The sequence below is a fragment of the Canis lupus genome, chromosome 10 (assembly GCF_048164855.1).
Source record: "Canis lupus baileyi chromosome 10, mCanLup2.hap1, whole genome shotgun sequence".
NCBI lineage: Eukaryota > Metazoa > Chordata > Mammalia > Carnivora > Canidae > Canis > Canis lupus.
In genome coordinates, this window is record NC_132847.1 from 29,131,235 (window position 1) to 29,157,446 (window position 26,212).

The window sequence follows — 26,212 nt, forward strand, 5'->3', positions numbered from 1 at the left end:
GTCTATGTCTTCCTCTGTGAGATTTCTCTTCATGTCTTTTGCCCATTTCATGATTGGATTGTTTGTTTCTTTGCTGTTGAGTTTAAGAAGTTCTTTATAGATCTTGGAAACTAGCCCTTTATCTGATATGTCATTTGCAAAAATCTTTTCCCATTCTGTAGGTTGTCTTTTAGTTTTGTTGACTGTATCCTTTGCTGGGCAAAAGCTTCTTATCTTGATGAAGTCCCAATAGTTCATTTTTGCTTTTGTTTCTTTTGCCTTCGTGGATGTATCTTGCAAGAAGTTACTGTGGCCAGTTCAAAAAGGGTGTTGCCTGTGTTCTCCTCTAGGATTTTGATGGAATCTTGTCTCACATTTAGATCTTTCATCCATTTTGAGTTTAGCTTTGTGTATGGTGAAAGAGAGTGGTCTAGTTTCATTCTTCTGCATGTGGATGTTCAGTTTTCCCAGCACCATTTATTGAAGAGACTGTCTTTCTTCCAATGGATAGTCTTTCCTCCTTTATCGAGTATTAGTTGACCATAAAGTTGAGGGTCCACTTCTGGGTTCTCTATTCTGTTCCACTGATCTATGTGTCTGTTTTTGTGCCAGTACCACACTGTCTTGATGACCACAGCTTTGTAGTACAACCTGAAATCTGGCATTGTGATGCCCCCAGATATGGTTTTCTTTTTTAAAATTCCCCTGGCTATTCGGGGTCTTTTCTGATTCCACACAAATCTTAAAATAATTTGTTCTAACTCTCTGAAGAAAGTTCATGGTATTTTGATAGGGATTGCATTAAACGTGTATATTGCCCTGGGTAACATTGACATTTTCACAATATTAATTCTGCCAATCCATGAGCATGGAATATTTTTCCATCTCTTTGTGTGTTCCTCAATTTCTTTCAGAAGTGTTCTATAGTTTTTAGGGTCTAGATCCTTTACATCTTTGGTTAGGTTTATTCCTAGGTATCTTATGCTTTTGGGTGCAATTGTAAATGGGATTGACTCCTTCATTTCTCTTTCTTCAGTCTCATTGTTAGTGTATAGAAATGCCATTGATTTCTGGGCATTGATTTTGTATCCTGCCACGGTACCAAATTGCTGTATGAGTTCTAGCAATCTTGAGGTGGAGGCTTTTGGGTTGTTTTTTTTTTTAATTATTTATTTATTTATGATAGTTACAGAGAGAGAGAGAGGCAGAGACACAGGCAGAGGGAGAAGCAGGCTCCATGCATCAGGAGCCCGATGTGGGACTCGATCCTGGGTCTCCGGGATCGCGCCCTGGGCCAAAGGCAGGCGCCAAACCGCTGCACCACCCAGGGATCCCACTTTTGGGTTTTCTGTGTAGAGTATCATGTCATCGGCGAAGAGGGAGATTTGACTTCTTCTTTGCCAATTTGAATGCCTTTAATGTCTTTTTGTAGTCTCATTGCTGAGGCTAGGACTTCCAGTACTATGTTGAATAGCAGTGGTGAGAGTGGACATCCCAGTCTTGTTCCTGATCTTAGGGGAAAGGCTCCCAGTGCTTCCCCATTGAGAATGATATTTGCTGTGGGCTTTTCATAGATGGCTTTTAAGATGTCGAGGAATGTTCCCTCTATCCCTACACTCTGAAGGAGTTTTGATCAGGAATGGATGCTGTATTTTGTCAAATACTTTCTCTGCATCTAATGAGAGGATCATATGGTTCTTGGTTTTTCTCTTGCTGATGTGTTGAATCACATTGATTGTTTTACGAGTGTTGAACCAGTCTTGTGTCCCGGGGATGAATCCTGCTTGGTCATGGTGATTAATTTTCTTAATGTGTTGTTGCATCCTATTGGCTAGTATCTTGTTGAGAATTTTTGCATCCATGTTCATCAGGGATATTGGTCTGTAATTCTCCTTTATGGTTGGGTCTTTGGTTTTGGAATTAAGGTGATGCTGGCCTCATAGAACGAATTTGGAAGTACTCCATCTCTTTCTATCTTTCCAAAGAGCTTTAGTAGAATAGGTATGATTTCTTCTTTAAACGTTTGATAGAATTCCCCTGGGAAGCCATCTGGCCCTGGACTTCTGTGTCTTGGGAGGTTTTTGATGAGTGCTTCAATTTCCTCCCTGGTTATTGGCCTGTTCAGGTTTTCTATTTCTTCCTGTTCCAGTTTTGGTAGTTTGTGGCTTTCCAGGAATGCGTCCATTTCTTCTAGATTGCCTAATTTATTGGCGTATAGCTGTTCATAATATGTTTTTTAAAATTGTTTGTATTTCCTTGGTGTTGGTAGTGAGCTCTCCTTTCTCATTCATGATTTTATTAATTTGAGTCTTCTCTCTCTTCTTTTTAATAAGGTTGGCTAATGGTTTATGTATCTTATTAATTCTTTCAAAGAACCAACTCCTGGTTCTGTTGATCTGTTCCACAGTTCTGATGGTCTCGATTTCGTTGAGTTCTGCTCTAATTTTAATTAACTCTCTTCTTCTGCTGGGCGTAGAGTCCATCTGCTGTTTTTTCTCTAGCTCCTTTATGTGTAAGGTTAGCTTTTGGATTTGAGTTCTTTCCAGTTTTTGAATGGATGCTTGTATTGCGATATATTTCCCCCTTAGGACTGCTTTTGCTGCATCCCAAAGATTTTGAACAGTTGTATCTTCATTCTCATTAGTTTCCATGAAACTTTTTAATTCTTCCTTAATTTCCTGGTTGACCCTTTCATCTTTTAGCAGGATGATCCTTAACCTCCACGTGTTTGAGGTCCTTCCAAACTTCTTGTTGTGATTTAGTTCAAATTTCAAGGCATTATGGTCTGAGAATATGCAGGGGACGATCCCAATCTTTTGGTATCAGTTCAGACCCGATTTGTGACCCAGTATGTGGTCTATTCTGGAGAAAGTTCCATGTGCACTTGAGAAGAATGTGTATTCAGTTGAGTTTGGATGTAAAGTTCTGTAGATATCTGTGAAATCCATCTGGTCCAGTGTATCATTTAAAGCTCTCGTTTCTTTGGAGATGTTGTGCTTAGAAGACCTATCGAGTATAGAAAGAGCTAGATTGAGGTCACCAATTATAGTGCATTATTATCTAAGTATTTCTGCACTTTGGTTATTAATTGGTTTAAATATTTGGCAGCTCACACATTCGGGGCATATATATTGAGGATTGTTAACTCCTCTTGTTGGATAGATCCTTTAAGTATGATATAGTGTCCCTCTTCATCTCTCACTGCAGTCTTCGGGGTAAATTTTAGTTTATCTGATATAAGGATGGCTACCCCTGCTTTCTTTTGAAGACCATTTGAATGGTAAATGGTTCTCCAACCTTTTATTTTCAGGCTGTAGGTGTCCTTCTGTCTAAAATGAGTCTCTTGTAGACAGCAAATAGATGGGTCCTGCTTTTTTATCCAGTCTGAAACCCTGCGCCTTTTGTTGGGGTCATTAAGCCTGTTCACATTCAGAGTTACTACTGAGAGATATGAGTTTAGTGTCATCATGATATGTATTCAGTCCTTGTTTTTGTGGAATGTTCCACTGAACTTCTTCTTAAAGGGGAATTTTAAGAGTCCCCCTTAAAATTTCTTGCAGAGCTGGTTTGGAGGTCACATATTCTTTCAGTTCCTGCCTGTCTTGGAAGCTCTTTATCTCTCCTTCCATTTTGAATGAGAGCCTTGCTGGATAAAGTATTCTTGGTTTCATGTTCTTCTCATTTAGGACCCTGAATATATTTTGCCAGCCCTTTCTGGCCTGCCAGGTCTCTGTGGAGAGGTCTGCTGTTACCCTAATACTCTTCCCCTTAAAAGTCAGGGATTTCTTGTCTCTTGCTGCTTTAAGGATCTTCTCTTTATCTTTGGAATTTGCAAGCTTCACTATTAGATGTCGAGGTGTTGAACGGTTTTTATTGATTTTAGGGGGGGATCTCTCTATTTCCTGGATCTGAATGCCTGTTTCCCTTCCCAGATTAGGAAAGTTTTCAGCTAGGATTTGTTCAAATACATATTCTGGCCCTCTTCCTCTGACCGAGCCCCTCTGAGCTGCTCTGGGTCCCGCCGCGCGCTGCAGCCCTTAGGGAGCTCGGAGCAGTCTCCCCGGGGCGCAGGTGCCTGTTACTGTCCCAGGGAGCCCGAGGGCACCCCCTCTTTCCTGGGGTCCTGCTCCAACTCCCTGCGAGCCCCTTTCTGCCCGGGAAGGTTGGTGCAGCTCCTGCTTCTCCGGGACGGGGCTCTCCTGTCCTGGGGACACTCGCCCCGGCCTCAGCCCGGCTCCTCGCGGGGCCCCTCCCCCTTGGAGGCCTTTTGTTTCTTTATTTCTTTTTCCCCGTCTTCCTCCCTTGGTAGAAGTGCGAACTCTTCTCACTGGAGCATTCCAGCTGTTCTCTCATTAAATCTCAGGCCGAATTCGTAGATTTTCAGGAAAATTTGAAGGTTATCTAGCTAATTTGGTGGGGACAGGTGATTTGGGGACCCTACTCTTCCGCCATCTTGCACCTCCTCCCCTGTTGATGTTTATTGTATTTACAAGACTTAATGGTCTCTTACCTACGTAGCTTTCAGAGTTAAAAAAAGAAACAATAGGTTTCTAGGCTTTAAGAAGAAACATTGCAGGTTTTCGAAAAGAATCCTCCTCCTCCTCCTCCTCATCAGCAGCAGCTAGAGTTATTCCTGCAAAGGCAGTAACATCTGTAATTTCTTTTTATCAAAAGTCTCTTGGGACGCCTGGGTGGCTTATTGGTTGAGCATCTGCCTTTGGCTCAGGGCATGATCCTGGGGTCTTGGGATTGAGTCCCACATCAGACTCTCTGCATGGAGCCTGCTTCTCCTCCCTCTTTCTGTGTCTCTGCCTCTCTCTCTCTGTCTCTCATGAATAAATAAATAAAATCTTAAAAAAAAAAAAAAAACAACAACAAAACCCCAAACTCCCAAAAGGCTCTTGCTAGCCTTCTGGTTCAAAATACCTTTTAGGGAGATAATTTTTGTAGATCACACTTGTAAACTTAATGTGCTTTTAGAGTTCAACATTGATCAGAAAAAGTAGAATTTAAGTGGAAGACTGTAATCCTGATTTGGTGTTTCTAAGTGTACTAAATATTAAAATGTATTTGTTTGACTTAGAAATTCTACATTAGTAATTGAAGATCAGTTTTTTTGTGTGTGTCTGATTTTTTTTTTTTTTATTTTTTATTTTTATTTTTTAATTTTGAATCTCAACAAGGCAGTTTAAATTTAGGTGCTGTCACGAAGGGAGGAGTACAAGACCCTGAGATTTTCATGGGAGGTGAGCAGGAGAGACTCTCTATAAACAGCCAAAAGGATGGGATCTAAGGAAGTTGGAACTGGCAATCTGCACATAGTTTTTCCTATTTCCCCTTATTGTGTGTGTGCTTTTTCATTTTTTTAGTTGAGTTTCATAGTTAAAGTTTGAATCTGAAAACAAAAAATGCAAATCAGCTTTTAAAAATACACGGTCCTTGGTTGGTAGAAAGGTAAATAGTTGAACAGTGCCTAAGAAATTCTCCTTTATATTGTACATAACAGTATACTCCTGAGGAGGTATTTATCTGGTAGGGTTACTTAGCACATTCAGGTTTTCTTTGGGGATAATGCGAAATATTTCGTCTTATTTGTAACATAGTAGGCTTATTCTTGTGACTGAAAACAATTTTCCTGTACTCCTCTATATCATTGGGTATTGTTCTCTCTTGTAGCAGAGCCAGCATGTTATCATTTTAGTTTCTTTCAACATTTTTACTAATTGCCAACATATCTCATCTACATAAAACAAAACAGAGTAATTTATCCTAGTTACATACACAGGGTGTTCTCCAGATCTCTTCTGCCAAACCTCTCGCCAGAGGTTTCCATGTTTGCTTGAATGATGTGTATGTATGTGTATGTATATATAATTTATTTATTTTTAATTCTTTTTTTTAAAGATTTTATTTATTTATTCATGAGAGACAGAGAGAGAGAGAGAGACAGAGACAGAGACAGAGACACAGGCAGAGGGAGAAGCAGGCTCCATGCGGGAGCCTGACGTGGGATTCCAGGATCCTGGGTCTCCAAGATCAGGCCCTGGGCTAAACCACTGAGCCACCCAGGCTGCCTATGTATATATAATTTAATACGCAGTTGACCTTTGAGCAACATGGGGGTTAGGGGTGCAATCCCCTGAACAGTTGAAAATAAATGTATTTATTTTATTTATTTCCATGCCATAACGCCCATTTTAAGAGTTACTTATAATCCAAAGAATACTGCAGCTAGAACAGAAAGGTTATGCTTTTTTGAAGAGAGTAAAACTCAGGTCTAAAAGTTTTTCAGGAGAACAAAATGAAACAGTAAGTCTTTTGTTCTTTTGTAAAGGAAGTTAATATTTTCTTTGCTCCTTCTATCTAAAGGCTGAAAAGATAGCTTAACAATGTCAAAGAAGGGGAAAATTGAAACCAACTGTACAAAGCTGGTTTGGGAAAGTACTTTAAATGAGAACAGTCATCCAAAACTCCACTGATTTTTAAGTTGGCTAACCCAAAGCTGGCTTTGTCTTAAGTCTGCCTGATTTTTATAGCTTCCCCTTGGGAAGCCAGAAATCTCCAAGTCATCACAGCACTGCAGAGCCTTTTGAAGAGCTGTGTGTGGCTTAGAAGTTTATTTTTTAATCTTCTATCATATATTTGGGATGGTTTTACTTTACAGAACTTGTGCTTTTTTAAAAAATTATTTAATGGAGAGACAGAGAACACATGCAAGAGTGGCAGGAAGGGCAGAGGGAGAGAATCTCAGGCAGACTCTACTGAACGTGAAGCTGATGAAGAGCTTGATCCCATGATCCACAGATAACGACCTGAGTTGAAATCAAGGGTTAGGTGCTTAACTGAGCCACCCAGGTGCCCCACAAAACTTGTGTTTTTATGAATTTTGGGAAGAAGGAGAGTCTGAGTAAAGAAGAAGGATAGTTAAAATTGTTTTTCTTATATAAACTTTTATTTTCCAGATATACCAACAATAAAATGGTAGCTATATCATTGGAGTTAACTTACTCATGTTTCATTTAATTAGAATACTACATAAACCTGTTACTCAAAGTGAAATTGTATTATATTTTTCAGTTCTGCCATTAGCTTCTTTCATTCTTATGTAAAATTTAGTGTTGTTACAGTTTTATCATAAACATTCTTTAGAGGGTGTTGATGTTAAATTTATTTATACCTCATTACATTGAGTATAGTTTCCCAGAAACAGAATAGATATTTTAAAGGTGATGCATAGGCATCAAGTGTGTTTCTACGCCGGGACACCTGCACCCCGATGTTTCTAGCAGCAATGGCCACTATAGCCAAACTGTGGAAGGAGCCTCGGTGTCCAACGAAAGATGAATGGATAAAGAAGATGTGGTTTATGTATACAATGGAATATTACTCAGCTATTAGAAATGACAAATACCCACCATTTGCTTCAACGTGGATGGAACTGGAGGGTATTATGCTGAGTGAAGTAAGTCAGTCGGAGAAGGACAAACATTATATGTTCTCATTCATTTGGGGAATATAAATAATAGTGAAAGGGAAAATAAGGGAAGGGAGAAGAAATGTGTGGGAAATATCAGAAAGGGAGACAGAACGTAAAGACTGCTAACTCTGGGAAACGAACTAGGGGTGGTAGAAGGGGAGGAGGGCGGGGGGTGGGAGTGAATGGGTGACGGGCACTGGGTGTTATTCTGTATGTTAGTAAATTGAACACCAATAAAAAAAAAAAATAAAAAAATAATAAAATAAAATGAAAAAAAAAGTGTGTTTCTAATAGATGAATGTTCCTTGATGTTTTAAAAGTTAATCATATTTTTAAAGATAGATTTGAATATTAGTATGTGACAATCAGCAAGTGACTCCCATCATTTCCTGTTCTCTCTCTTTCTCTCTCTTTCACACACACACACACACACACACACACACACACACACAAGCACGAACTCTGAGGAGGAGATTTAGGTTTTATCCTCTGGTGAGAGACCACATTTCTTGTCCCTGTCACATGTGTTCTAAACCTAGAGATAACAGTTCTCAACCTGAGTATCATTTGAGCTTCAAAATGTGAGCAATTACTACCCATCATTGTCACTATGGAGAACAAGATGAGTATAACTTTTAAATGTTTTTGTGGGAATCATGACAATTTTCAGTTCCACCCCCCACAAAAATAGGACCCAAATGCTGGAGAATTAATACTAATGCAATAAATATTTGAATGTGAGAGACTTAACATCATCTGCAAGGCAGAAATATTATTTAAGTCATTTCACCTTTAAAATTTCATAATTAGGGATCCCTGGGTGGCGCAGCGGTTTAGCGCCTGCCTTTGGCCCAGGGCGCGATCCCGGAGACCCGGGATCGAATCCCACGTCGGGCTCCCAGTGCATGGAGCCTGCTTCTCCCTCTGCCTGTGTCTCTGCCTCTCTCTCTCTCTCTATCATAAATAAATAAAAATAAAAAAAATTAAAAAAAAATTAAAAAAAATAAAATTTCATAATTACATTGAAATAATGGGGAAAAAGCATAGCCAATATTTAAATACTTGAGTTTTCATTTCTGTTATATATTTTACCAGCATCTTGTTTAAATGAAATATTCATTTTTCTAGGCTTATAAATATCCATACATCACTAAATATATAACTGTACCACTTTTCTTCCCCAGAAATTATTTTATTATCTTTTTTTTTGGTTTCTCTTTGGCTCTCATCATTATGTGAGCTTTATATAGTACTTCATATCTTTCTTGATTTGAAACTTCAAAATATTTATCCTGTTCAGACTGATAGATACCCTCATGCCTGAGAGGAGAGAACGGAGATTTCTTTCCAAACTGAGTCATATATCCTCAGTGTCTTTCCCCGCCCCATTTTCTTGATCTTCACCTGTGGAGTTTCTTTCTCTCCATAAGCACATCCAGGCTTAGTTTCCAAATGTCTTCAGCTCTGAAACCAATCCTGTACATGTTCATTAATAGTGGGTTTCTCTCCTCAGATGACCCATATTATTTCCTCACAGAAATTAGTTTATTGCCTTGTATATATTGCTGTTCATACATGATTTAAAATTTTAATTCCATGTTAAAGTTTTTTTATGTTGAGTTAAATTATAGTATAATTAATTAATTAATTTGATGTAGTAAGGATGAAAGTACTTTTCCCTTCTCTACTGGACAGTGATCAGTAATTTGTAGGACTTGAGGAAAGGAACTAATATAATGAAGATGTGAATGTAGATTTTATTCTTCTTTCTCTGATGAATGGTGTCAGAGACAGCTAAGAAAATGCGTTCCTATTTTAGATGAGACTGATGAAGAATGAAGTTACTTTATTTCTGTGAATTTTATCCTAAAATATAGGTTTGGTATAATTTCCTGTTCTGTGGACAGATCCCTAAAGGAAGAATACTTTATCTTTTTATTTCAAGATTAGGATGTGTAAAATTTTGCTGTTTTGGTGCAGCATGGGTCCAGCATAAGATACTAGATACATTTTCTATATTCTATTTGTAGTATCTGCTATGCAAAATTGTTTTGTTTTGTGATAGTTAATTTTGCCTCTGCTTCTTTTTCTAAGGTTGTCCTTGCTGTCTTCAAGAATAGTTTTCTCTGCTTCCTGTGACTTAATTTTATATTTAAAATATTATTTTTCAAAAGCATTTATTTTTAGAAGTAAAAGTACAATAGCTTAAACTATGTAAAACAAATTTGTTATGATATTAATGGGACATATTCATGAAGCAATAGAACACAGGAACTTAAAAAAAAAACTACATGTTTCACGGGACAATAATCTAATCTTTTTTTCCCTTGGGAGTTATCAGGAAAGCAGAATATGCTTGTAGCTAAGAGAAGCAAAAGAGAGAGAAATGGAATAACATTATCAGATGTATCACCGTTACCCTCATATTCATCCTTGTGGCAGCAGAGCCAGAGATGGCTGACTACTCCTTGCCATGATCATTCTCAACCTGAAATCACAGCAGATTCACCAGGAGCCCGGCAATCAGTACCTAACAGTTATAGGCCATGATGAAGTATGTATATGCACAAGAGAGGTTCACAGTGTTTTAGAAATGTTTGAATCGCATATATTGTCAATGTTTAAATTATCAGGAGGTTTCACATAAAACTGGAGTTACAGGTTCACTGGAAAACTGGGATGATTGGAAAATACTGCTCTGATACTCCTGGGCAGTATTTGCCAGGAGCCAAGCAGAGGCTGTCTTCTTCAGACCATGCAAGCCTTCTCCAGTCCCCCACTTCTCAGCTTGCTCTTCTCCAGTCAGACACAGAGGTATTTCGGGCCCTATTGCTCCTAGTGTCTGCCCAGGTATTTGGTGGATGCCCTGGCCTGCTGCATTTATTTACGTTACCTGCCTGGTTCTGTGGCTATTTGAATTTGCTCCCTTCCAATACAGGTGTTTTGGACTGTTAATGAAATCTCATTCTTTGAAAATTGATTTTCTGTGTTTTGGACATGTGATAGTAAGCAGTTGGGATTAAACTAAAAAAGCCTATACAAGAAACAAATGTTGGCAAGGTTGTGGAGAAAAAGGAACCCTCGTTCACTGTTGGTGGGAATGCAAACTGGTGCAGCCATTACAGGAAAACAGTATGGAGGTTCCTCAGAAAATTAAAAATAAGAGTACCATATGATCCAGTAATTCCACTAGTGGGTATTTACCCAAAGAATATGAAAACACTAATTCGGAAAGATATATGTGTCCCTGTGTTTACAGCAACATTATTTTCAATAGCCAAATTATGGAAGCAGTGCAGGTGTCCATCAATTGATGAATGGATAAAGAAGTGGTGGTGTATACATATGTATATACATATATATATATATATATACAAGGAAATATTATTTAGCCATCAAAAATAATGAAATCTTTCCATTTGCGACACATGGATGGATCTACAGAGTATAATGCTAAGTGAAATAAGTCAGTCAAAGGAAGACAAATAACAGGATTTCATTCATATATGGAATTTAAGACATAAATGGATAAAATAAGACAAACCAAGAAACAGACTCTTAAATATAGAGAATAAAGTGATGGCTACCAAAGGGGAGGTGAGTAGGGGGATTAAGAATATACTTATCATGATGAGCACTGAGTGTTTGAATTGTTGAATCACTGTATTGTACACCTGAAACTAATATAACACACTGTATGTTAATTCTACTGAAATTAAAATATAAATAAATAAGCAAATAAGCCTCTACTGAACACCTGTGTGCATAAGATATCTGTGTGCATAATAAAGCTTTCCAAGTTCCAAGGAAATTAAGAAATGATGAAAATTCTAATTATCTTTCCTTAGAATTTCTGGAAGGAGAACTCATTATAATGAAGTCGAATATTAGTGTGTATACATAGAAGCTTGTTCTTTTTGCTTTGATGCTGCTGATGAATTTGCCTTCCTGACTTGCACACGGATCTCCTTCCTATGTTCTTCTTATCTGCAATGGAGTGAGCTTGGCAGTGTGGCACAATGCTGCTCTGAACCTGTGTGACCCCTGTTCCTTTACAGCCTCGAATCCGGGTGACAACATCCCTTTTTGAAGGGATTGTGGATATTAATTTGCAGAGTAGTTATTCTGAATGTATATGCTTTCATCTCCTTTAGGATAGGTTTGGCCATATTGTGTTTCAGGGAAATATTAATTACCTAAAAGTTGTAGAGAAATAGTAAGCTAATTCTTAAAGATGAAGCTGGTTTCTTGTAATTTAGCAAAAATATATCTACATTTGGTTTCCTTTTCCCTTTATTATGTCTGTTTGCTGTATTAATTTTTCTCATTTTTTAGACCTAGAGCCTTTTTTTTCCTTCTGTAATTATCCCCATCGCTAGTAGCCACTAAAACTTTTGTAATCGGGGATCCCTGGGTGGCTCAGTAGTTTGGCCCCTGCCTTCCGCCCAGGGCGTGATCCTGGAGTCCCGGGATCGAGTCCCACGTCGGGCTCCCTGCAGGGACCCTGCTTCTCTCTCTGCCTGTGTCTCTGCTCTCTCTCTCTCTCTCTCTCTCTCTCTCTCTCTCATGAATAAATAAATAAAATATTAAAAAAAATAAAAGTTTTGTAATCTTGGTTAGGTGCAGAATCTTATGGCTACTTCTTTTACATAAGACGGTATCCATTTACATTTCATGTGTCCTGAACTTCATTGAATTTCACTCTGCCATTAGTCTTAGCATAAACTGTGGCTCATTGTGCTTTTCCCTCAGTTATATTTCTTTTTTTAGAATTTGTGAACTCATGACTACTTTTTCCTTTGTTTTAGATCTGTGGATTTTGTTATTAATTGATTATGTACTTTTGTAAGTGAAAGTCTACCTCTGGTGACAATCTACTTTCTTGTGACAATTTTACCCTGTTATTCTATATAGTGAAATCAAGTTCAAGATGAGGAACATAGAAGCATAGGGGGGAAAAAAGAATATTCTAAAATACCATGCAGTGATTACCTATGTGATAGAATTTCAGGAGATTTTTAATCTTTTTTTTTTAAGATTGTATTTGAGAGAGAGAGGGCGCACAGAAGCACAGGTAGGGGGCATAGGGAGAGGGAAGAACAGACTCCTCACTGAGCAGAGATCCTGATGAGAGGCTTGATCTCAGGACCTTGAGATTGTGACCTGAGCAGACACTTAACTGACTGAGCCACCTAGGCACCCTAGGAGTTAACAAAGTATTTTGGTACTCATTGTCATTGTGAAAATTCTGTTCTTTTTCCTCTAAAACATATGGGTTACTTTTGGATAAGAAAATTAACTTGGATATATTTTCTGTAGATGCCCTCTAAACCAAACCATCAGGAACAAGCTCATAGTCAAATAAAGTAGAATCTTTTGCCTCTTTGCACAGCATGGGGAATTATGTATACTTAGTAGAGGCTTACTGTCGGATTTGGGATTGTTTAGGTGATTTGAGGGAGTTCAATGGAAGAGTGGTCTCCAAATAATTAAACAAATCATTTTTACCTGACACTCTAGCTGTGAAAATGTATGTATAAATATTATTTTGGGCAGCATAAACTCAAAGTGATTTTGAGATTGCAAAGCATCTAAACGTACCATTGGTGTGTTTTGTATTGATACTCATTTGCTTAAGTGTTTGTTTTTTGAACTCAGGATTAAGAGGAAAATGGTGTAAGATTAAATTAGCTAACTTAATTTTAACAAAGTCATTACCTTTTAAGTAAGATTTACTTGCTATGATTAGTGATGTGCTTATTAAATTTATTAATCTGAAATTAGATGGTTTTGAATGCTCCTTGGAAATGATAGACATATGTTTAATTATCTTTTCAGATTTTCCATATGGCTTAAATCTAATAATCTTTTATAAAATAGAGTGAGTTTTAATCTAAGATATATACTAATATTTCTTGAAGATTGCAAAAAAGAAAAAGCAAAAAAAAGTTTTCACATGTTATGGTCTTGAATCAGACAAAATGTGTTCTTATATTTGCTTTCAGGGATGTTAAATACATTGAAAAGGAGATTTTCCTGGTCATGAAAGGGAATAGAGTATCTAAATGTACTTAATGTCATTTAAGTCAGAAGCATCACAAGTGGAACCCACAGATTTTAAGATATTTTTGTTTGATACAGACATATCTTTTCTATTAGTATTAAATGGCAAAATTTACATCATTCAAATGAGAATTTGTGGCAAATGAATGATTTTTTAATGAATTTCTTAGTACAAATGAATTACGTCTACTTATTTGCCATTGGATGAGCATGATCTTACTGTGTTGTTCCTGTGACCAGCGGTGCAAGTCGTTACTAATGCTTGGAAAATCATGAGGTAGTTGTAATTAATACTATTGGTACAGCAGTTTTAACAATCTATCTTTAAAGAATGAGCCTAGTGGTTCAGTTTGTTAAGCATCCTACTCTTGGTTCTGGCTCAGGGCATGATCTCAGGGTGAGGCTGATCCCTGCACCAGAGAGATTCATTGTCTCTCTCTCTCTCTCTCCCTCTCTCCCTCTCTCCCTCTCTCCCTCTCTCCCTCCCCACCATGTGCTCTCTTTCTCTCTAAAATAAATAAAATAAATCTTTAAAAGAAAAAAACCACACATTTCTTTTGTCACAACATGTTATTCATAATATAATGATAGGCAGATTTTTAGGATTGATGCCCAGATTTGGGATAAACCTCTTTCATTTTTCTCTCATATGCAAGCTGTAATATTTCCAGGTTTTTCCAGGTCTTTGTGAACGTGCATGTATACATGAATAAATACATATTGAATATATATTTTTTGAATTGGTGACACTCATTAACCAATGTGTCACTGAAGAGTTACATTATGTGTTATACTTTAAAAAAAAAAAAAGTTTTTTTTTATTTGACAGAGATAGAGAGCACAAGCAGGGGGAGCAGAGGCAGAGGGAGGAGGAGAAGCAGGCTCCCTGCCAGGACTTGATCCTAGGACCCTGGGATCAGAACCTGAGCCGGAGGCAGATGCTTAACTCACTGAGCCATCCAGGCACCCCTAGTTTTACTTTTTTTGTTGTTGTTGATGACAGTATTTCATGTTCAATCAGAAAACTTATATTTTTCATTCTTTCTCATTAAATGTATTACCAGGTAATCCTAAAGGTTTTTCACTACTTTTATTTAAAATTTTACCTCTCATCTCAAATGCATCTCAACTTGGCTCCTCTTGACCAGATCCCAGTTTTCCAGCAACTACTCTACTGCCAACTGATATAATGTAAAATGAGGAGGAGGAAACTTAAATGGAGGAGGGCATTGCCTTTAACAGAAGCAAATGAAAATCTTTTACTATTGTAAATTAACAAACATATAACCATGGGAATGCATTTCTAGGTCTTTCCCAGGACAATCTCTGGAAGATGTTTATATTCACTCTGTTGGGCAAATTTTCTCTCAAGAATGTCAATTTATAATTTCTCCAGCTATATTTCTTTATGTCTTTTGCTCTGTACCCTTAAATAGCTTTGGGTATGAACACTATTTTTTTTTCTAATTTTATTGAGAAAAAATGGAAATTGCTTCCATTTGCATTTCTTCAGTTCTATAAGAGATTGAACATTTTCATCTTTATTCATAATTTTATGTTTTAAGAAAATTCCTCCTGTTTGTCCTTTACATTCTATTTTCTTGTTAGTGCTTTCTTGCTGTTATATGAGTTTTGTATTTAATTAGGGATGGTCATATCTGCCTGTTTTCATTTTTAACCCATATGTTCAACATTTGATGTTTTGCCCAAAAAGGCTTCCTTACTTAGGCTATTATAGCCACAGTCATTTAGATTATCATTTATTAATTTTATGATTTCCTTTCTAGACTTGATTTCATTGTATCGTGTGAGGCAGAGCAAAGAATTTTTTTTTTAAAGATTTATCTACTTATTTGAGAGAGGGGGAGGAAGAGAGAGCATGCATACAACAGGGGAGAGGCAGAAAGAGAGAGAGCCTTAAGCAGACTCTTGGGAGTCTAGCACTGGCAGTGTCTCACAACCCTGAGATCATGACCTTAGCCAAAACCAAGGGTCCGGCACTTAACTGACTGTACCACAAAGGTGTCCTGCAAACTTAATTTTTTTCCATGTCTTTTTGTTTCATATTGTTTACTTGAAATTGTGTTTTAAGATAATTTTTAACCAGTTTATCTCTAATCTATTTATCATCTTCTAATATGGAGGTTTGTTAGAATCACTTGGAGAATTTTTAATCAGTATTGGGACCTCATCCCGGAATAAGAAAGTCTGAATCTCTGGGTGGGTGGACTATTAATTGGTATTTTTTACAAACTTTTTAGGAAATTATATGTGTCAGGACTGACAATCACTGCTGTACACTTTTATAATAATTTGCATTTGTGTGGGGGTTTTCATTGTTTTTATTGGTCTCTCCATCCCATATTTGTTACTTATTCATTATAAATTTACTCATTCTTATGCTTCCAATTATAATTTGATTTCCTTTTTATTCTAGGAGAGGTGCTATAGCATCTCTTATTCAGTTGAGCTTGAATTCAGCTTTATAAAATAAATATCCATTTTTATGGTTACCTCTGAAAGGAAGTAAGGTTACCTGATATTAATTGCAGTATCAGCCTTTTGAATTTGTAATCTTAAGAGTTACCAATTGGCTGCATTAAAGAAAGTTAACTGTTTTATGACTTACACAGAAATTTATTTCTTTTTAATATGAGTAACTTTGCAAAACTGCCTGAGTTCTGTAGCAATTATTTGTTGGCATTCATTAGCTTCAGCTAACTCCTTGGAAGAGATGCAGCAGTGGTAGTAATTTCTTATAGTAGATTATTTGATAATGTAAACAGTAGAATTTATGTTTCATTTGTCGCTGGAAGTCAGCTTTCTTTTTTTAAAGATTTTGTTTATTTATTCATGAGAGATACACAGAGAGGCAGAGACACAGGCAGAGGGAGAAGCAGGCACCATGCAGGGAGCGCAACATGGGACTCATCCAGGGTCTCCAGGATCATGCCCTGGGCCAAAGGTGGTGCTAAACTTCTGAGCCACTCAGGGCTGCCCCTCAGTCAGCTTTCTAAGAACTTGAGGAATGTCTTGGAAACTGAGTGGGGTCAACAATGCGTATTTATGGTGGAGGCTGTTGAGTATCTTTTATAACCAGAATTGACCCATTTTAGTTGAGTGCTATATGTCATTATGATGGGGCAGTGACATATAGGCATACAATTTAGAAATAACATTGTTATTCTAAAACACTACATTAAGAATTTGACTATCATTCACATATTTTATACGTTTAAGATTAAATAAGTGTGTAGTGTAGGGATGCTCAAATTCATTTACAAATAAAAACATTAGTGTGATTTACTTAAATTTAGCCCTTTAAAAAAAGATTTTATTTATTTTGAGACAGAGAGAGAGCGCGCCCGTGCGCTTTCTCATTTGCATGAGTGGGGGAGGAGGCAGAGGGAAAGGGACAAGCTGGCTCTCTGCTAAGCAGGGAGCGATGCAGAGCTCAGTCCCAGAAACCTGAGATCTTGACCTGAGCCAAAGGCAGCCACTTAACCAGTTAACCGACTGAGCCACCCAGGTGCTCCTTAAATTTAGTACTTTGCGTGTACTTTGTGTATAAATTGGGAGTAAAGTTATAAAAGCAGGAACTAGCAATATTATTTAAATGGTTTTTGTGTTATTACACAGTTTATGAAAATTGATGTTTTGTCATTTTAAGCATATATGTTTCCTTGTCTTTATCCTTTTAGTATTAGCAGTAAGGTAATAAGATTTTATGCTATTATTTAGTTTATATTTTAAGAAATATAACTATAAAGATGAAAATTGGCTTAAGACACGTATTGCTAGTGATTGGTCTGATCTTATGAAAGGAAATTTGAGAAAATGTTTGAAAAACTTTTTTTTTTTAAATGTTTGAAAAACTTAAAAAAATGTACATTCTCTATGATCTGGTATTTTACTTCTAAGAATTTGAGGTAAGGAAATAGATAGGAAGAAATAGGTACAGATAAATGCAAGATTTTATTTGTAATTAAAACAGCAAAACAAAACCACCTGACAGCTGACAGTGTCTAGCAGTAGGGGATTAGTGACATAAATTATGGTGCAGTTACCTAGAATACTATGGAACCATTCAGCAGTGTTGTTAGGTGAATATTTAGTGCCATGGGACCCTGTTCAGTATGTCTTAAGACAGCCATCATGTGAAGTACTGTTCCCATGACAGAAGCACACTTAAGTGAGTATAAGCAAAGTACATTAAATGTTGTACTTCCTAGGTGGTTATTATTTTCCTCATGGTATCCTTTGTTACTTTCAGTATTACTCCAGTGAGCATGTTTAATTTTGCATTTGGGGTGGGGACTGAACACATTTTAAAAAATTTTTTTGCTTCCTGAGATGACTAGTACTGGCATTTTTATATGGTGTCTTTATAAATGGTTTAAGGCATCAGGATGAATATGGTAATATGTAACAAAATGTAGTACATTATTAGAGCCATTTTCATGATTAATTGATACTTTTGTATTTTAGATGTTAGAAATTTCTTGCCAACTTTTCTCTGTGAAATAACTGGAATTGGTAATAGATCTTTTTTGTTTATTTCAGCACATTTTATGAGTGGATATTTATTATGAAAAACATCAAATATCTTCTTTTCACTAAGAGTTGACAGCCAGAGTGTTCGCACTTGATTGAACTGATGGCATATAATAGTCTGTTTATTTAATAACTTTAGCTTACTCAGCCATTTTGAACCATAATGGAGTAAAGACTCTCTGCCTTCAGTTTTTGAAGATAAAATTGAGAGATTTAAACACGATTCATTCTGCTTTGACCTATGGTTTGAATTAACTTGGCTGTTTGCATTCATTTTCAAGAGTCGCACTCAGTCCTTCAAAAGTAATAATCTAATCAATCCATTTGCTTTTCAAATTACTCTGGAGATAGTCCTAAGCTACCTAAACTATCAAGCTTTTTTTTTTTTTTATTAGAATAAGAAATATAAAATTGATTTTGATACACTTTGAAAACAGTATGTATTTAAGAGAGCAACGCTTTGTTTCTAAATAAAGTCTCAGTGGTGATGTTACACAAACATTTTGCCAATTCATGCTGACCTTTGCTTGCTGATCCTCAGATATGATTAGTGAGCTTTGAGAGAACTGAGAGTTTTTCAATGTTGTTATCGAGTTAGTTCTGGGTGATAGTAAAATGCACTAATTTTGTTAGTATGCCACCATCTCACCTTGCTCCTGTTGTGGGCACCATATACAGCACACATAGGCTGTGGGGAAGTCTGCAGGCAGTATTTCCCAGAGGCCCTACGTGTTCTTCTTACCCAAGCATATACCTTATTCTGTTTTCACATCGAGCTGACCAGGCAGCACCCCTTCTAAAGGAATTGTTCTCTCCCTATCTTCAATCCCTTTATTTTTTATTGGTTATGAATCAGTGTATCTTTCAGTGTCTAAATAGCAAACGTACCCTTCTTCATGCAATATGGCTTTTTCCTGAGGCTTAATTTCAATCTTTTTAGTACTTGGTCCTGTAAATGCCTTTGGGCTACAGTTTTGTTTTTTTTTTGTTCCTAGAAAAGGGGGGCTGTGCTTTTCTCTGTGCTTTCTTAGAACTGCAGAATTCTTGCACATATATTGAATAAAATTAAAGATTCTATGTGATAATGAACTATTCTGATAGCTACACTTGCCAAGCTAGATAGGCACAATGCACAGGACATGATCTTTTATTCTTCCTTTCAGGAGTTAAGTACAAGGAGAGGACTGTAAGCCCTATAAAGTTATGAGAAAAATCGTTACATATGTTTATATGTGCACTTTTCTGGAGTTTGGGTCCATGGCTTTTTATCAGATTGTAAACAGCAATTTCTACAAGATTAAGAATGTCTACTTTAAATGATTTACCATTTTAAGTGATTTTCAAAGAGCACCTAAGTCCAAAAGAAGGAGGATCAAAGCCAGTAGTTATTAGTTCATTCAGAATTTCTTAAGTGGCCAGAATTTTTACACCTTCTTCCTAGTTCATGGGTTTTATAATTTTTTATTTTTTTATTTTTAAAAGATTTTATGTATTTATTCATGAGAGACAGAGAGAGAGGCACAGACACAGGCAGAAGCAGGCTCCATGCAAGGAGCCTGACATGGGACTCTATCCCTGGTCTCCAGGATTACACCCTGGGCTGAAGGCGGTGCTAAACCACTGAGCCACCCGGGCTGCCCTATTTCATGGGTTTTAGAACTTGGGGAGAAAATTCTTGTTCTGTTTAATTTTGGGTTAACTTGGCCAGGGACAGAAAATGGCAGCTTGAGAACTGAAGGCTGGTCCTAATTATTTTGCTTTCATTTCTAGTTACTCAGGAGACATTAGGGAATTTCTTTCAAAGAGTGAGAATTCTTAATTTGCTAGTGTGAACCATCATATACTTATGGAAGTTCAATGCTAGATCATTGGGCCTCCCCTTCAGACATGGGTGAGTGCATGCAGGCTGCATGCAGGCTTAAAAGGACAGTGCTGGTAACTGGATAGTGGCAATCTCCAGATTTCTAGTATATAGCTTATGTCTGGATGCCTCCCTATGTTTTAGTAGAAATTCTTCTGGCTGGGAGGAATGGACATAAAATTTTAGGATAATTTTTTGGTCGGTGATATGAAACAAGAGTAATCATTCAGTTATTTAGGTAGGATAAAGCACAGAAAGATGAGAGGCTCAATGCACACAGTTGTGTATGTTGAAACATTTTTATTTTTTATCTCTGAATGGAGGCAAAGCTGTCCACCATATTGTTCCTTGTCCTTGTTTTGCCCTTTCTTTTACATAGAGGGCAATGGACCATTACTTAGGTTCCACAGAGCTGTGTGTAAAGGCTCCTTCTCCAGAGCTGAGCAGGGAGGGCTTTGATCTGGATTCACTTAATCATTCAATTTTCCCACTTTTTTGCTGGCAGATTTGTGTGGAATTTGTGCTACAGTCTTACCAAGTATGTTTCCTGGAAAGGAAAGTGTGACCAGCCACTAATTAATGGTGCAATGTTTCTTAAAATTTAGCACTTAAAAAAAAAAAAATTCCAGCTTCCTCTTGTTTTGTAAAACAGTTATAATCTTTTGGCTTCTTTCCACATTGTAGCCTTTAACTTGGATTATATACCAGAGCTGTACCACTTCTGACTGTGCTTTATTTCCAGAGCCTCCTTTAGTTCTTTCAAAAATGGTGATGTGGGGTGCTGATAACTCCTGTCTTTTAATTTTGTGTTGACTGTCTAGTTAAAGAGTCAAATGCCACCTCATCTATTTTTCTAAGTTGTGGGTTGGTAAGTTATGGCCCCTGCCATTTTTTGTAAACAAAGTTGTATTGGGATACAGCTATTCATATTTGTTTATGTGTTATCTATGGCTGCTTTTATACTACAATGGGAGACTTGAGTAGTTGTGACAAAGATCATATGGTTCACAGAGCTGGGAATATTTACCATGTGTTATTTTTCAGAAAAAGATTTCTGGACAGTTGGTCTGTGAGATCTGACTAGGCTCAGGGACCTAGCATTTTCAAATGTCTACATAGCTTTAGGTGGAGAACCTGCTGGTATGCTTGTTGGTTTCAGAGATAGGTTTCTTTCCTTTAGCAGAGCACATGAAGTGGTGTCCCTTTTTTTGTCCACAGACCTCATTGGGAGCTTGTAGTGCTCTGAGGCAGTGTTCCTAGTACCACAACCTTTTCCAGCATCCTCAGTCATGACTGTAGTTTTGAGATGGTGTTTTAAGGGATAGGCTGTTTTGAGTCATGCTCCTCTTCACAGTGAACACGTGTTGTACTTTCATACATGGTTAAGATGGGCAAGGGACCTGCCAGCTTTCCTGAACTCACTTCATAGAAGGGCTGATTAGCATGAAGCATGACCTCTTGTTTGTGATATTTTTCAGGCTGCAGCATAGAGAGTTAGAAAATAATGACTTTGTTATAGCCTCTTTTATTTGTAATGCCCTGAAAACACATGTGCAAATTCTCTCTGGCACACAGCTGCTTAGAAAGATAATGCTCTGCAAAATACCACTAGTCATCACTTTTGATATTTATTTGTATCACAAATCCTTTAATATATTTTATTATAAATGTTTCAAACTAAATCCACCATTCATTTTCTTTACAAAATGAGTAGTTGCAAGACTGAAATCTATGGCCAGTTTTTCATGGAGATTTTTAGATTTGCCTCTCCATTCTTCATTGCAACCTTTCTTTTGCGACCTTATTCTTTCCAAGCAAAGAAGGACTGCATTTTGGTCAATTTAGAGCTTGTCAAAATCATGATGAAATTAGGGTAAAATTTTTTTCTCTACAGTAATGGCAGTAGCAACAGTGGTGGTAGCCACATCAAAGAATATTTGTGGGTCATGATCCCACTGCAATGATTAGATATGAAACATGGAGACTCCTGTTTCTCAGAGGACCATTTTATTCTGTGCATAGAATCACGGTTCCTTCCCAGAAGTGTCTTGTGTTGCAGATGATCTCTGTCATGTATGCCTCTGTGAATGGGTATTTATTCTCACAAAGTTGATGTGTGGTATGAAAGCTATTCTCTAATCTAAACTGTGCCTTGATTAGAGAAAATGTGGAAAATGGAACCAGGGTGTCCATATTACAGTGAAGCCATGTCAACTGAGGTGGCATGATGATGGGTGGTATGTGCTTAGTTTTGGAATCTGAGAGCTTGGTCCATACTCTGGCTATGCTCCTTACTAACTGGACAGCTTTATACAATCCACCTAGCCCTCTGAGCCTCACATTCCTCTACAGTAAAGTGCACACACTTGGAGTACATATTTTTATGATTGTAATAATGAAAGTATCATCACTAGAAAGCTACAGAATCCATGTGTGAGGGGCACAGAAACGTTGGATTGTCATATGGTGTGACCTCCAAGTATATTACTCATCCAAGGGAAAGAATGATTGTGGGATGGGCATGCATTAGTTGCATTCAGCTACTCCTGATTTTGTAAACAACATTTGGGACTTTTAGCAAAGAGCAAAGCTGCCTTTTTTTTTTTTTTTAATTGTTTGAAGATTCTCTTTTCATTGCAGGGCAAAGAAAAGTTTTCTCCAACTAGATGGTTCCAAACTGATTCATAGTTCTGTCCTTTACTTGTCAACTCCACACTTTGTCAAACAATTGACAACAATAGCACAATTCAAAAAACTACTAAAAGAGCATTTTCAGTAGAAATTACCTAATTATTGTGACAGTAGCTAAGGAAAATAATATAGCTCTGAGTAAGGTATCATTTCTTCTCTTGAATAGTTCGGTTATAAAGTTTATGGTTTCATATGATAACATCACTAGAGAGGAAAGAATAGGGTTTTCTAGAAGGTATTGTACAGTCTTAGGGGGAAATCATAAGATCCCTTTTATGCCTCTCTTTCAAAGCCTAACACCTGGAATAAACCATTCATAGTCGTTCCGACACCTTTTTCATCCCTTTTTAGAGCTATCCAGGAACCCAAAGACCAAATGACTTGGTCTGAGATAGCTCTATTCCAGATACTTTCTCTAAAAGAAACAGGTAAGAAGAGGAGAGCTGGAGAGCCCCCAAGCTTTCTTCCTGGCTTTATAGTTTTTGAAAACACCTGCAGAGTCCCACCTTCCAGTCTTGGGCCTCTTATGTTCATCTTATGCAGTAACAGATGGAGGAGAGGGTGTCAGTTGCCTCTTCTCTTTTTGGAGTGGTGGTCTGTCTCATTGCATCATTGTCATTTTTCTTTTGCATTTTAGATGATGATGTCTGTCATGGGTTCCTAGAGAGTATGCTCTGTATTGTTATTTCTGAATTTTTACCTGCCTAATGAATTTTAAGCATTCTGGCTTTTTCTTGTTTGTAGTTATTGTAGCACAATACCAGCAGGTAACAGAGCCACATATTTACTCTGAAAAACTGGAAAAGCCATTTCATGGGTTTTTACACTGGTCAGATTTACTGAAGAAGTGCACAGCTACTGTCATTTCTAGATTTGTTTAATTTATGAGTTCCTATTAGAGTTCATAAGACAACTCCAAGAAGTGTAAGTGACTTGTAATTTATAGCCATGGTATGTTAATTCTGTGAAATTGTAGTCTAGTTAAGCTAAATGAATTATGACTACATTCATAAGTTGTTTATACCAAACAACATGATAGATATATATGTCTTCCTTTGAATCATAATAAAAGGAAATGCCTGTCAACCTAATTTATCACCAGGCATGTTCATATTTAAAGCCTTTTATAGTGAAATAAAAGTTTTACCTAAAGATTATGGTTACTGCAGACTTGACAGCAGCTGTACCCAAGGTGCGAAACACTGCAGGGCCCCGACTGCCATTGATAAATGCTGGGTAGCTTGTATGGAAAGTTGTTGCACGAGGCAAATGTTCTTAGAGGTAAAAATGACTGAAGTAACCTTTCTGGTCAGAGGTCTGAGAGGTCATCTGTTGGCAGGTAGTCAGAAGTCCTTGTCAGTGAAGAACTTTCCTATGTCATGTGGTGGAACTGGAATCTTGGCCAGTGTGCCTTCCTCCTTTACCTCTCTGTTCCAGGGCAGAGCTGCAGTTAAGGACATTAATCATATGATATATGTACTGTGTCATTCCAGAGCATCTTTGAGGCAGTAGCAGGAAGAAAAAGAAACTTTTTAAAGAGTGTCAAATGATGGCTTAAGAATTCACACTGACATGAATTTTCATGTACACATTGCAATCATTTGTCCCATAATTGAGTGCCCACTGTGTGCCTGGGGATACGGTTGAGCAGAGTTCTGCAAGTAGTAGATGATCCTTGTCCTCTGGTCATCTAGACTAGTGCAAGATTTCTTGACTTCAGCACTACAGTCATTTTTAGCTGCTACCTGACCTCTACCCACTGGATGTTAGTATTAGCTCCCAGTGGTAACAACCAGAAAAGTCTCCACGCATTTTCAGATGCCTTGGTCGGAGGGGTGTGTGTGTGCAGGATACGAGGTGTGGGAAGCAAATGGCCCCACAGCTGAGAATCACTGTGCTTGTGGGTGCACAAGGGGTGATGTACAAGAAAGAGGTGGGAGCCGTGGCTTTCAGAGCACTTTCAAATTCACTGTCTTTCTCTGAGGCTGACCCTGAACCACATTACAGTGTCTTTTACCTTGCTCAGCAAGTTTGTTTATGTTCTGTCAGAATTGCAACTTTTTAAACATTTGAAACATTTTTTGTTTACTAAAGGCAGATAAAATTCTTTTTAAAAGTTAAATGTTGCTAGTGCTGAATAGCCACAAAATATCAAAGGATGGTTTTATAATTATCTGGAAGTAATTACGTAGTACAGTCCTGCCATCATGTTGCCCCATATGTGCAGTACTGGACAGGGGCTGAAGAATCGAATATTTTATACTAGCATAGAAGAATCAGGTGATTTGCTTACAAGTTTAGCATATCAGCTACTGAAAGGTACCTTATGCTTTTTATCAGAGATGGAATTGATTGTACAAACTGTCAAAAATTTATAAAATTCCTGAATGTATAGAAAGTCACATTTTCAACTGTTTCTCCACAGAAAGAATATAGCATATTTTTTTTTGTAATTTATGAACTCTTTTTCTTCTTTCCTCTTAAATAAACATAAAACCCAGCTAATCTTTTTAACGGTATTTAACGTTACTCTTCTGTCATGTTTATTGCCAGTTATTTTTCCATGTTATTGCTTCTCCTATATATAAGTACCATCATTTAAAAATAAACGTATTTATTTTTAAGGTGGTGCAGGGGGTTGGGCAGAGAGAGTGAGAGAAGAAATCTCAAGCAGACTCCCCACTGAGCGTGGAACCCAACTTGAGCTTGATCTCACCACCCTGAGATCATGACCTGAGACAAAATCAAGAGTTGGACACTTAACTGACTGAGCCACCCAGGTGTCCTGAAATTGCCATCATTTTAATCTTTTCCCCTTACTAACCCATGAGGTTTGAAGGATTTTGTCAAAGCAGTACTCCTGAAAAGTATATGCATTAATCAAAGACCATGAAGTAATTGTGGGCATTCTCAAGTTCACTTAGAAATCAGCTGTTAGCTAGGTTATGTTTGCTAGCATTCACTCTATTATTTACTTAGGTCATTAGTGGGGGAATGTGAAGTCATGGTGAGATACAGGATGAGCACAGGTGGTGCTATGCATATGTTATAGAAAAATGAAATACTTTGATGGAAAAAGGGTAGTAAAGGACTGAAGATTATTAGGTATTTATTTATTTTAAAAGATTTATTTGTTTATTTATTTATTTATTTATTTATTTACTTACTTATGATAGAGAGAAAGAGAGAGGCAGAGACACAGGAGGAAGGAGAAGTAGGCTCCATGCCAGGAGCCTGACGTGGGACTCAATCCCGGGACTCCAGGATCGCACCCTGGGCCAAAGGCAGGCGCCAAACCACTGAGCTACCCAGGGATCCCCTATTAGGCATATATTTAAATGTTTTCTACCCAATAAACACTCAAGTGAACCTACATCAACATCCTGAATTAGTAGTCTTTACATTATAGCACAAGTTCCCCTCCCTGTAGCAGTGTTTTATCTAGTTAGCAGTAGGGTAAGAAAAAGTTGTATCTTACGGATTTGAAGATCAGATATAGATAACTTTTCCAGTTTTCTAGTGTTCAGAAATACAACCTGAACTTTGGCACTGAATCCATTAATACTCAGATGAATTAAGGATAATTG

General features: G+C 37.4%; 1 protein-coding gene across 14 annotated transcripts in view; it reads left to right on the forward strand.

Annotated features, from left to right (window-relative positions):
* The window catches only part of KDM4C (lysine demethylase 4C), a 411,111-nt gene that overhangs the window by 151,099 nt on the left and 233,800 nt on the right, over nt 1-26,212 (forward strand). Inside the window, exon 9 of one of the 14 annotated variants that reach the window (XM_072841289.1) lies at nt 5,167-7,608. The exons of 12 other annotated variants lie outside the window; for them this stretch is intronic. In XM_072841289.1, the coding sequence (XP_072697390.1) occupies nt 5,167-5,211 (45 nt within the window). In that variant the 3' untranslated portion in view covers nt 5,212-7,608. Of the gene's footprint in view, nt 1-5,162; nt 7,609-26,212 lie in introns of those variants that run through there. One more of the 14 variants, XM_072841291.1, reaches the window with a different exon arrangement.